Here is a 13,318-nt window from a genome sequence, read left to right as displayed (position 1 = left end):
GCTGCCAGGAAAGAATATCTCTAACTTTACCATGGAAGAATTTTCACCCCCCACTATACAACCCTCCTTATCCAAATACTTGCCTCTTTCTTTATCAAGTTCCTACAGGCCTGGATGAGAGAAATCTCTAGGATAACCTACAATCAAATGCTCCTACACTCCTATTCCCCAATACCCCAAGGAGAACTTCATGAGGGAAATATCAAATAGGTAGGGATGACAGCAGGAAGAAGTTGCCCCTCAGCCCAAGAAGTTCCCTCCTGAATGTTCTCCAAACCCCCTTCCTTTTAAACCACACATATTCAGTCCTTCTAAAACCTTACACCAACAGGTTCCCTGTCTCTAAAAATCTCCACATGTCCCTTCATTCGAGAGGAACCAGACCAGCACGTCTCATGAGGCTCATCCAGGAGACCATGTATCACCATGTCACCCTGTCCACTTGGCACTCGCAACAAGCAACTAACAATTATTACCTCGCAAAAGTTTTTTACTTCCTCACTCAGGCTTTCGAGGACATCGCCTGGTTCAGACCTCACAGCACGGAAATTGACGACCTCCTTAACTGGATGAGGGACTTGGCTTGGCAAGGTTCTTTTCTTGAGTTCTCTCCAGAAGAAGCAATAATTTTCTAATTTTTGCTCCTCTTTCTCCTCGTCACCCCTCACTGTATATTATAAAATTAATAACTGCCTTTCTTTTATATGTAACCACAGAGTTGAGAAATGATAGATATGTGAATTTACCAGGAATTAAAACTGCCCTCTTGATGTTCCGCTTATCTGTCAGACCTCACCCTTACTGGACTATCGCCCTGAGACAGAGGAATTCCAAGAAGCTGACAAGCTGCCCCAAGGAGGAGCATTCCGGACATACCAGGACTTTTGATTCAACACCCACTTGCTCGAGACTCCTTTTACCCTATAAATTCGTCCCCCCAGCTTGTACTGGTGCCCTTCACCCCGGAGGAGTGCCTGGCAGGTCTTTCTCCGCTAATAAAGCCTGCACACCTGGTGTTCGAGTGCCGTCTCATTCTTACACTTTTATTCTTTTTTTTTTTTTTTTAGATTTTATTTATTCATTTTTATTAGGGGTTTTATTTATTCATATACAGGTGGAGAAGCAGGAAGCATCAACTTCCATGCGTGCCTTGATGGGGTAAGCCCGGCGTTTCGAACCGGCAACCTCAGTGTTCCAGGTCGAGGCTTTATCCGCTGTGCCACCACAGGTCAGGCTTGCACAGCATCTTAAGGAGCATCCGGCCAGCGGAGGTTGGGATGGAAGCCCTCCCTCCAGTCCTGGAGTTCAATGGTTTTCTTTCTTTTTTTTTTTTTTTCACTCTTTTTTTTTCTTTTATTTATTCATTTTAGAGAGGAGAGAGAGAAGACAGAGAGACAGGGGGGAGGAGCTGGAAGCATCAACTCCCATATGTGCCTTGACCAGGCAAGCCCAGGGTTTCGAACCGGCGACCTCAGCATTTCCAGGTCGACGCTTTATCCACTGCACCACCACAGGTCAGGCCTCAATGGTTTTCTTTATCTGAGCTGGGGCCCAGTGAGATGAAGGAAGTGGGGGTGGGGTGGCGGAGAAGGGGAACATGGGGCGACCCAGATGAGATTAGTTTAGTTCCGGAACAGTCTTTGAGGGACAGGGCAAAGCGGAAGACAGGGCTCAGAGAGAGAGAGGCTGCTCAAATGGCCAGCAGGGAACTTCCACCACCTCTCGGGCCACTGTTCCCAGGCAATGCGTGGTTCTGACAGCACTATTTTCTTTGGCATTTGTAGTATTAGTTTTGACGCACAGGCATGGTTGTGGGCACTGGTTTCGCTATGTAAGAACGTTGGTTGAATCCACTGATCTTCTGTTCTAACGCAACCGTTCAAAAGTTAAGTCGCGATCGATCGCTGCCTATACCCAGCTGGCCTCAGCATACTACAAACGCGTGCTGTTGCATCTCACAGGCTGTTCCCTATCCCGCAGATGTTTTTGGCTTTGGTGTAGAAGAATGCCACTGAGAGCATACAGCTGGGCCCACAGAGCAAATGAGCAGAACAAAAACAAAAGCAACCCCCTCCCCCCAGAAACCGGACAGCATGTTTCTCTTCCGGAACGGAACTCAGGACAGACTACTCACCGCTTGGATTTTCTTCCTCAGCTGGACGTTGGCTCGGGACAGGCTCTTGGACACCGAGTTCAGGTAGTAGATGGCCAGGCTGGAAGAGAAAAGCGGGCCTCCGGGGGCACTGCTATCTTGGAAAAGGACAAGAGCTGGGCGCCTGTCCCGAGGAATCAGGGCAGGCTTCCTGGAATAGGTGCCCAGGCTTTTGCGTCTGGGCAGGGCGGAGAGAGAGGCCCTACCATCCTAAGTCCCCCAGTTGACATGGGTCCTGGACATCCCTGCTCTTGTCCTGTGATGGGATGTGGAAATGACCTGCACCTCTCTTCCTCTGGGACTGCTCCGTAAAAGCAGGCAGAGGGAACCATCCACCTTACAGGGAACCCGAAGGGGGGGTGGTGGCAGGTTTCCTGTTGGCAGAAGAAGCTGCTGGTGTTTCCTAGGCAACTGCCTATGCCAGGCTCTGTGCTGTGTGCACCCCACCCCATATCTCATGGGTTTTGATGAAACTCCGTGAAGGAGAAAGGATGACCCTCATCTTTCCAAGTCAGCACCCTGGAATTCAGGGAGGTGAAGGACTCTGCCCAAGGTCACCCCATCTATGCGTTCTCCTCAGAGCCCACATTGAAGCCAAGCTCTTCTCACAATCTTCCAAGTATGAGCTGCTAGGGACCTGCTCCAAGTTTGCCTAGAAACCCCACTGCAGGTGCCGGGAGGCCCCCTGCTCAAGTGCACCAATGGGAATGTCCGTCCTGGGCTGCCGGCTTTCAGCGTCCAGCCCCCACTGGCCGATTTCATGACAGGGCTTCCTTTGAGGCTGTCGCCTGGGCTTCCCTGCCACAGCCTGGGCTCCCTGCTGGGAGCTGTGACCTGGATTGTACCACCCGAGGATGGGGGGGCCGTCTGGATTGTACCACCCGAGGATAGGGGGGCCGTCTGGATTGGATGCTCAGCCAGCCTGTCGCCTGGGAGCTGTCCTCCACCCCCCAGTGAGAAGCGGGAAGGTAGACAGACAGACTCCCGCATGTGCCCAACCGGGATCCACCGGCATGCCCACCAGGGGGTAATGGCCGTTGCTTCGTTGCAACTGGAGCCACTCTAGCGCCTGAGGTGGAGACCATGGATGGAGCCATCCTCAGTGCCCAGGCCAACTTTGTTCCAGTGGAGCCTTGGCTGCAGGAGGGGAAGAGAGAGACAGAGAGGAAGGAGAGGGGGAGGGGTGGAGAAGCAGATGGGTGCTTCTCCTGTGTGCCCTGACCAGGAATCAAACCTGGGACTTCCGCACACCGGGTCGATGCTCTACCACTGAGCCAACTGGCCAGGGTCTGGGAGCTTTTTAGGTTTACCCTAGTTGTCACTAGGGCAACTCTCAAGGGGGTGCAGTTGTAATGGCAAAGAAAGAGGAAACAACCTCACTATGTCTGCAGAGAGATGAATAAACTGCGGTTTCTTCATTCAAACAACGAAAACCCTGTGCTCATGTGTCCACATGGGTACGTCCCCTGAACATAATGTGGAATGCAGAAAGCTCTGGGGTGTGAACCCTTCAGGAAAAGAATTTAAACTCAGGAAACAGTGGTACACACTCACGCGTGCGTGATAAAAGTACCAAAATACTGTAAGTATAGAAATGATTCGAATGAAAGAAAATAGCAGTTATCTCTGGAGAGGGAGGAGGGGAGGAGGGCTGGGTGGAGTATCTGTCACGTTTTACTTCTCTTAAAAAAAAGAGAGACTCTGTAGCAAATGCTGCCACGTGTTCACGTCTCATTTTGTGATCACGCACATGGTTGTGCTTTTCTGCGTGTCAGGAAATACGTTACAGGTTTAAAAAGCGCACACGCCAAAATAGATGTTTATAAAGAAAAAAAATCTAATATTTCCCCCTCATATTCCGGGCTCTGCTTTCCTGCCTTTCTTTCCCTTTCCCTCGTGTGGTCCTTCCCTGAGCGTTTTGGTTGGCCTCCGATGCCCCAAGCCTGGGGCTGGTGTTGGAGACGCAGAAATCGTCAGACGTGCCAGCTCTCTCCCGGGGTCTCTCAGGCTTTGAGAGGGGCAGTGGGGAATGAATGGACCGGGAGTTCCAGGGCAGGGGGTGCTCCGGGGAGAAGGCCCTGGGGCCTGGCCGGGGCCCTGCTGCATCAGCCCCTCACCTTTCTCAGCGGCTCAGAGCCCAGAGGTCTCGGGCATCTCTGCTGAACATGGAGGAGGGTGGTGCAAACACTCAGCGCCCGCCCACTTGCTCGGCCCCTGCCTCTCCATGGGCTCCAGGAAAGACTCAGAACCACCTCTGTGCCTGCGGCCTTCCCTGCACCCCGCCCCCCAACTCCCGCCCCAGAAACCATCCCACCAGGAAGACAGCGGGCCAACGCTGCCAGGCAGAGAGCCTGTGCCAGCCGCTCTCACCCGGTGACCGCTGGGGGCTGGTGCCCATGTGCCCGACCTCTCACCCCGGAGCGGGTTAACCCACAGCACAGCGCTTTCCGGAATTCTCCCAGGACCACAGCCCCCCAGCGGCAATAAAGCAGCTTCCTGTCCCTTCTGTCTGTCTGCCCTCCCCCTACCCGGCCACCTCCCCAAAAAACAATGTGCAATCGAATCTTTGTCACAGGATCTGCTTCTGGGGAATGCAGACTACAGAGGGCAAGGAAGGAGGACCCGCTGAGGAAGTTTCAACCGCGCAGGGGCGGGTTCCCCGAGGCGGAGGCCCGGTCTGGACTCACAACATCAGCAGGATGGCCGGAATGACCAGGCCTGGGTTGGCGAGGAACGCAAAGATCTTGCCCAGGAAGCTTGGGAAATCGTTTTCCACCGTCTCTTGGATGACATCATACATTCTGTTTTTCCCGCTGGAAGGGAGAGGACACGTCAGGGGCTGCCGCCAAGCTCACGTGGCACCGGCCTGTGCGCTCACGTGGCCTCTCCCCCTCTGCCGCAAAGCAGCTGCTCACCACCGCCCTGGGAGAACCCGAGTTCTGCCCCAGCATGGACTGCAGGGAACACAGCGCCCCACGAGGAGCGACCAGTTTGGTTTGGGATTACAGCTGGGCCAGTGCCCGGGCTGGCCAACTTTGGGTCCTGAGTGCCTCGCAACTTCTCAGAATACATGGTCGGTCCCTTGTGTCTGACGTCGGGCGGGTTTTCACCTGAGAAAATTGCCCGCTGTGTAGGTTTGAGACTGACACTGAGCTCCTGGTGCCTCTCAAAAATACCTGCACTTGGCCCTGGTCGGTTGGCTCAGCGGTAGAGCGTCAGCCCGGTGTGTGAGTGTCCCTAGTTCGATTCCCGGCCAGGGCACACAGGAGAAGCGCTCGTCTACTTCTCTACCACCCCCCCACTCTCTCTCTCTTCTCCTCCCCTCCTGCAGCCATGGCTTGATTGGAGCAAGTTGGCCCAAGGTGCTGAGAATGGCTCCATGGCCTCCGCCTCAGGCACTAAAAAATGGCTCCAGTTGCAACGGAGCAAGGGCCCCAGATGGGCAGAGCATCGCCCCCTAGTGGGCATGCCCAGTGGATCCAAGTTGGGGCGCATGCCGGAGTCTGTCCCTGCCTCCTTTCCTCTTACTAAACAAACAAACAAACAAACAAACAAACAAAACCCTGTTCTTGGTTTTCAGATGATAACTGCAGGAGGTTGGATTGTGAGCCCCTGGTCATTACTTCACATAAGAGAAAAATGAGGCGTCTAGCTGGTACGTTTTGGATGGCGCTCATCATGTGACAGTCCCATACTCATTGTTTTATATGAATGCCTCTACCTAGCTACTGACTTCAACCAATGCCTGCCCAGAGATTACCGGTCCCTGCTGGCTTTTTGGCTGGTAGTTTTGGTGTCCAGAAGTGGACTTTGGGGTTTGCAATTCCTGCTTTAAATCTTTGCGCCTCCATTTATTAACTGTGGAATGCCACGGACAGTTTTTACTTCTTCTCTTTCCGGCCTCTGTCTGTACCCTTACGCTCTCCACGAGAGCTGGGTGGGGGGCCAGGGGGAAGCTTCTCTTACGCCCCCCAGGACCGCGCACCTGAATGGCCCGCAGTCAAAGGAGGGTGGCAGGGACATGATGGTGTAGGCCACGGGCAGCAGGCTGAGGAAGAGCACCAGCAGCAGGAGGCCCATGTAGAAGTTGTTGGACCGGGAAGCTTTGAACACCCGCTCGTGCGGGACATTGCTGCTCATCACGGCCCAGCACTGGAAGTACATGGAGGTCAGCAGGCGCAGCACGTTGATGCCCACCAGTCCCGGAGCGTAGAAGGAGCCCATCCTGGAGGGGCGGACACCACACACCCGGTTGGCAGCGGGAGAGGCCAGAGAGGAATGGTGGAAGGAAATGAGGTGGACGGGTCAGGGGCAGGAGGTCTCACGGCTTTCTCTGCAGGTCCCAAGGGCAGGAAGGGGGCCTCCCACTTCACCAGGACATTTGTCACCAGGCTGTAGCCATTCACTCCTCAGGAGAGGGATTCACTCTGAGCGTTACTGCCTCCCCACCAGGCACCTAGCAGATGACACAGCCTCCTGCCGGCTTCTCCATGGTCTCCCTGCAATCACAGTGCTGCTCATAAAAGTACTAGAGAAGCTCCTACGTGGAGAGAACTGGGCTCACTCGCACCGAGCTGTTGGCATCTGGAAAGTCTTCGGCTGAAGTTATGCACCCTCCTCCGTCTCTCCCTTCTCCGCGGGGGACGTTCCTTAGTTCATTTATCTCCCTCCCTCTCTTCTTCTGTTTTCCCCTTCCCTCCTCCTTTCTTTCGTTCCTTTCCTTCCCTCCCTCCTTTTCCCTGTCTTCCTTGTTCCCACTCTTCTCCCTCTCCTCCTGGTCTTTCTTCTCTCTACCTCCCCTCTCTGTCCCTCGCTCTGGGCCAGGGTAGGCGCTGTCCTGTCTCATTCAGCCCTGCCTTCTCTTTCTCCTGGGAAAGGTGGTGGTGGTGGTGGTGGTGGGGCAGATGCTTTCTTCAGCCTCTCCCCAGCCAGCTGAGCCGATAGGCCAGGCCTGGGATTCCAGTTTTCCGGACTCCCCCACGGAGGTGACCCCCGGATAAACGGGGTCACTCACCAGATCATTCCTTGGTTGAAGATCAAACCAAGCACGTTTCCACTAATATCAAACTCAGCATATGAAGGCTGGAGAGAGAGAAAAATGAGAGAGAGAGAGAAAAAAAAGATGTTAGACAGTGTCAGCCAGACCCCCCCCCTACCCGCCAGCTGGCCGAACCAGGGTCACTCCATCCCACAGATCTTGCTCTCGTAGCCAGAGAGGAACCTTAGATTCAGGGATGTGTTTCTTTAATAACATGTTTCAACTTCTGAACAAATGTTTTGACGTGCTCAAAGTTCAAACATTTTTTTCAATGTCTTTTTTCAAGTAAAAAAAAAAAATTAAAGTGTGTTTTTTTTTTTTTTAACCTTTTAGAATCTGTGCGCTGACAGTGTGCTCTTGGGAAGGGCTCCTGGCCCCTAAAAGAACATGCTCGTATCAGAAATGTACCTTGAAATTATAATCAGGGAGTGAATCTAATAAATAATAAAATGCAAATATCATAATTACGTGAGAAGTCAAATAAAAAGAAAGCCTAAAAACAAGCAAACAAAAATAAATAGATCACCCCTCTGATTCTCTTCTCCCCTTCTCGCCTTCTTCCAATCTGAGTGCGTTCACGGGAAAGAAAATCTCAGCTAGATATGTGTCTTCAGTCCGACTCTAGTGGGTGTGTGACTTTCAGCATTTGGGAGATTCATGAAATATTCGGAAGGAGACCAATGCTGTGAGCACTGGAGGAGTCAGGGGGCTTGCATGAAAAATGCGCAAATCTACTTCCCAATTTGTCTTCCAGAAATGGAGATAAAAGTTTACAGGAATGAGATGTTACGAGAGAGAAAAGGAAAGGTCCGACAAGCTTGGATCAAAGGAGGAAACATGTATAATCCAAACATATAAAGGTTAAACTTTGGGAATTAAAAATTTAACATTTTAAAATAGTATTTAAAAAAATACTCCCTTTAACATAAATTAAATTCCCATATGAATTGTACCTATTTCTAGACTTTCTATTCTATTCATTGATAAGTTTGCCATATTCCCTAGCACCAGTGTTAGTAACTATAGCTTCACAGTGTGTTTGAATGTGAGGGTAGGTCTTGTTCCTTTCATTCTGCTGTTTTAAACTTTTTCTTCGCCCTGGCTGGTTGGCTCAGTGGTAGAGCATCGGCCTGGCGTGCAGGAGTCCCGGGTTCAATTCCTGGCCAGGGCACACAAGAGAAGCACCCATCTGCTTCTCCACCCCTCCCCCTCTCCTTCCTCTCTGTCTCTCTCTTCCCCTCCTGCAGCCAAGGCTCCATTGGAGCAAAGTTGGCCCGGGTGCTGAGGATGGCTCCATGGCCTCCACCTCGGGCACTAGAACGGCTCTGGTTGCAATGAAGCAACGCCCCAGATGGGCAGAGCATCGCCCCCTGGTGGGCATGCTGGGTGGATCCCGGTCGGACGCATGTGGGAGTCTGTCTCTCTGCCTCCCTGTGTCTCAATTCAGAAAAATACAAAGCAAAACACTTTCTCCTGGCTATTTCCACATGCTTATTTTTCAAATGAATTTTAGCATTGTTTTGGGATCTTGCTGAACTTATGAATTAATGTGAGGGCCGTGACATCTTAGCGCTGGCATGACACAGAGATGCCATCGTCTTTGAGCGCGAGGCTCTTGTATCGCGGTTCTCGGATGAGATTATGGAGTTTTCCTCACTGAGGAGGAGTTGAGTAGGCTTTGGGTAAAACTGTGGCTGGTGACTACAAGAAAAGAAAATGACAGACACCTGTATGGGGGCCCTTACCTGGGCCAGGACTCCTGCTGCGGCCAGATTGAGGAGGACAGAGGTAAACAAGATATGGAGCTCAGTTAAGGCGGGGGTCCCTCCCAAGACCAGGGGCCACTGGGTGGGTGAGTGAGATGCTTTGGGACAGGACAGGTGCAGCCAGAGGTTCTGCCGCTATAGAGAAGAAATGACACATATACTGATATTTAGAATAAGCCATTTCCCAAGCAGGTGGGGAAGAAGAGTAGCCCAGGTGTATGTGTGTGTATGTGGGGGGTAAGCATCAGAGAGTTTCTCAAAGCACAATCCAGAAGACAGAACCCATGGTTATTGTGTTCTCGGTGTGTCCCAGGAATTTCTGAAAGGTTCCCGTCCACGTCTGCCCTGTCCCACGCGGGATAGCATTAGTCTCAAACATTAAGAACCACCGTTTCTGCTTCTCATGTTCACTGTTCCTGTCGCTTGCGCAGTGTGGGCTGCGAAGCCTAGTGCTCTTTGCCTCCCCGATGAAAGTGAATGCTATTCTGTCAGCCATCTGCTCCACAGCCGAGCGTGTGGTCCCGCCTTTCCCAATACAGAACGTCATGTTGTTAATTACATCGGGAAAAGGCAGGAAACACACATGAAATACTTGTTCTACCTCACGGAGCAGAGACCCCGGCATTACGAGCATCTAAGGAGACACGCAAGGACGCCTCTGACTCCGCCCCAAGAGGATGGTTGGAAAACAACTTTGTGTGCCAAGTTTGTGGAACGGTGACCTACAAATCCAGCCTCCAGGTCCCAGCACCAGCAGTAGTTCATGAACCGGACAAAGCAAGCCCGCAGGAAGTCCCCCACCAGGATGGTGATGTATGTTACCAGCATGTCGGACACCGTCAACCTCATGAATTCCTGCAAGGGAGGAGCACAGAGAAAGGGGGGTGGTCAGGGTTGGACCTTGCCTGCTTCTCCCGGCTGACTGCAGCCACACAAACTCTCCCCCACACACACACCTGCAGTCTCCTCTGTGGTCCTCTGGTTCTTGCCCGCAGAATGGTGGTAGTGCAGAGCAAGGACCTGGCTTTGCACCACAACGCTTATGTAGGTCTCAGCTCTATAATGACTAATTGTATGGCTTTGCAATAGTCTCTGAACCTCTTGAAGTTGGTAATATTAACCTTGCAGGGTTAAAGGGAAGCTTAATGCTTATGCATGCAAATCGCCTGGCATGCTGGCAATGCTCGGTGCTTGGCAGCTTTTGGCACTACTGCCCAGATAGAGGATCTCACCCCTTCCTTTCCCTGCCTGCTCTGAAATACCAGCCACTCCAGCTAACCCTGAATCTGATCACTGTCACTGGAGACAACAGCTGGCTTTCTTTACCTCCTGCTAATTGGAATTATTTTCTTGTTATATAGAGAAAAATAATATTGGTTTTTCAGAGTCACACAGCAGAAGAGACAAAAAGAAAGAAACAAAGATGGTTCTTCTTTGCAGAGGATATACAATTTATTACTTGTTTGTTTGTTTAATTTAAAGAACTACCAGATGTCACTGCAACCTTTAAGACATCTGATAGACTTGGAATTCCTAGGGGGTACAGGATCTGTTTTCATCATTTTTGTGTCCTCCAGGATGATGAATACATTTTGGCAGGATGAACAGCTGATGAGTTTTCAGTGTTATTCCTCAGTAAGAACATAGGTTAATGCCCCTAAGTAACAGCCCACAACCCAGCATGTGTCAGGTGTTCGCTCTGGGCAAGGAGATGCTCTGGCCCTGGGGGTGGGGGCAGTGGAGAACGCAGGCGAGCAGGACGTAACTCCTCAGATCCATTATGACCAACAAGCTGAGAGAGAAACAAGCTTTGCCCTGGCTGGATAGCTCAGTTAGAGCGTCATCCTGACCTACCATGGTCGCGGGTCGGTCCCAGGTCAGGGTACATACAGTGTGTCCGTGAAGTCATGGTGCACTTTTGACTGGTCACAGGAAAGCAACAAAAGACGATAGAAATGTGAAAACTGCACCAAATAAAAGGAAAACTCTCCCAGTTTCATACCTATTTAGTGCAGTTCGAGGTCGATGTGGGCTCACGCACAGATTTTTTCAGGGCTCCTTAGGTAGCTATCCCGTACAGCCTCTACAGACTCCTCACTGACTGATGGCCTACCAGGACAGGGTTTCTCCACCAAACTGCCGATTTCCTTCAACTGCTTATCCCACCGAGTAATGTAATTCCTATGTGGCGGTGCTTTGTTATAAACGCACCGATATTCACGTTGCACTCTGGTCATGGATTCGAATTTAACGAGCCACAGAACACACTGAACTTTTCTCTGTACCGTCCACATCTCGACTGGCATGGCCATGGGCTGCTCCGCTGTATACACGGTGTTACGTCATCATCTGCACATGCGCACATCCTACAGAAACTGGGAGGGTTTTCCTTTTATTTGGTGCAGATTTCACATTTCTATTGTCTTTTGTTGCTTTCCTGTGACCGGTGAAAAGTGCACCATGACTTTACGGACACACTGTATAAGAGTTGACCAATGAGTGCATAAGTAAGTGGAACAACAACAAATGGATGATTCTCTCTTTCTCTCTCTCAAATTAATAAATAAAAATTAAAAAAGCAAAAAAAAAAAACTTTCCTCTGTGACGGGAACAGTGATGGCCATTCAGGGAGCTGGGCAAGAGAGATGCCTCCCCATGGATGTGAGGCGGCACATGAGAAATTGTATAGCAGAATCTTCCAAAGGAATCCTGTGGGTAATGAGCTCTCTTCAGCCTTCTAAAGAAGGCGGGATTCGTTGACCTGAGGGCTCTTCTCTGACACAGTGTCGTAGGTTGAATGTCAGAGCTGGGGAGGCTCCGCGGCTTTGCCCGTTGATGACGTTGATGACGCTGATGACAAGGAGGACTTGAAGAGAATCCGGAAGGGAGGGGACAAGGAATGGTGAGTCTAAGTCCTCCCCCCCCAATCAAGGGAGTGGGGAGGAAAGACCCCTAGGACCCCCGTGGGAGAGGACAGATATTTTTTCCTGCGAGACCTGCAGGTGGTGAATTTGTAGGCGGTGTTGGAGGGAGTGGTGATATCATTTTCTCTTCCATTGTCCTTGGTCACCTCCAGTTAAAGACACTGTTGTTTGATGCTCTGTGTGAGTGGATGCTTCAGAGGACCCATGAAAACGGAGCAAATGCTGCATCTCAGCGGGGTGGGGGGGGAGTTGATGAAGAGAGACCCCCTACGAGGAGATGGGGTTGAGGAAGAGAAGGCCGCTGACCCCTGGGTCACCTGTGAGCACTTCAAGTTCCCACCTGCAAAGGCGGAGACGCTAGGCTTTGAAGTCCATGCCGTGCAAGCTTTGGGAGTGGTGTGTGAAGCTGGACAAGGGGAAACTCTGGCTGCTAACTTTTGAGACTCTAATAAAAACCGTTAATTCTCTTTACAGAAAAACGCACAGATGCCTATATACACAACTCGCAGGAGTATTGATTTTATCCATGATTTCCAGCGGAGAACCTTAGGCTCTCACTGAAATCTACAGGTAAACTGGAAATAGATCCAAGTGATAGAGGATTGACGAATGAAGCAGAAAGAAGTGCAGGTGGACCCAGGAAACATGGGTGAGTGTAAAGGTGAAACCTTCCTGAGAAATACTGGCTGGACATTTTAGTGGCTTCCACATGGAAACCTCCAGAAAGGAGTAACAAGCAGAGAGCGCAGGAATAAACATTTCAGGAGAGCACAGCTACTCACAACGCCCACGGCTGTCTCCCAGCAAGGACCCCGAGGCACGTCAGCGGGGTGCAGGGGCGGCCGGGGGACACTCTCGTTCCAGCCCGAGGAGTTGTAATAGTTGAACAGAGTCCAGTGAGTGATGTTCTTGATCGTCTCTTCGTTGGAAAGCTGGAACGGAAGGCGTAGCTGTGGGGTTGGCAGGAACCAGGGATGGTCCGACTCTTTCCACAGGAACAATTAAAGCCAGCACATGTCACAACCTTGCCACCTCATTTTGCCCTGTCCATCAACAGAGTCGTCCCCCCCACCCCACCCCACCCCCCCGCCAAGAGAGGAGGGGGAAGTTGGCTAAAGTCCTTGAGACTTAAACATGAAATTATCTTCCATCCATCCATCATCCATCCATCCAATCATTCATTCTTCTTTTGAGAATAATTTTTTCAGGGTCTATTCTGGACATATAAGGCAGCAGCGACATAGGAGTGAACAAGAAAGATGGCGCAATCCTCAGAAAGTTCACAGTCTTGTAAGTGACAGCAATGAACAGTCCAGGACAGAACAGAGTGATAAGATCTCTGGGAAATGTTCTCTGGGGATCAAGGAAATTCATGTCAGACAATGGGGACAGAGGAGACTTCCTGGAGACAAAAAAAAAAATCTGAGCCTACATCTCA

General features: G+C 51.1%; 1 protein-coding gene across 1 annotated transcript in view; it reads right to left on the bottom strand.

Annotated features, from left to right (window-relative positions):
• TMC2 (transmembrane channel like 2) overlaps positions 1 to 13,318 on the bottom strand; it is a 60,302-nt gene that overhangs the window by 9,656 nt on the left and 37,328 nt on the right. The window contains exons 16-21 of the mRNA XM_066237592.1: positions 12,663 to 12,812; positions 9,683 to 9,811; positions 7,167 to 7,234; positions 6,138 to 6,377; positions 4,840 to 4,965; positions 2,135 to 2,213 (exon numbers count right to left, since the gene is read on the bottom strand). Coding sequence (XP_066093689.1) covers positions 2,135 to 2,213; positions 4,840 to 4,965; positions 6,138 to 6,377; positions 7,167 to 7,234; positions 9,683 to 9,811; positions 12,663 to 12,812 — 792 coding nt within the window. The remainder of the gene's footprint in view (positions 1 to 2,134; positions 2,214 to 4,839; positions 4,966 to 6,137; positions 6,378 to 7,166; positions 7,235 to 9,682; positions 9,812 to 12,662; positions 12,813 to 13,318) is intronic.

The sequence above is a fragment of the Saccopteryx bilineata genome, chromosome 6 (assembly GCF_036850765.1).
Source record: "Saccopteryx bilineata isolate mSacBil1 chromosome 6, mSacBil1_pri_phased_curated, whole genome shotgun sequence".
Taxonomy (NCBI): Eukaryota; Metazoa; Chordata; class Mammalia; order Chiroptera; family Emballonuridae; genus Saccopteryx; species Saccopteryx bilineata.
This window is presented reverse-complemented; position numbering and strand designations above follow the sequence as displayed.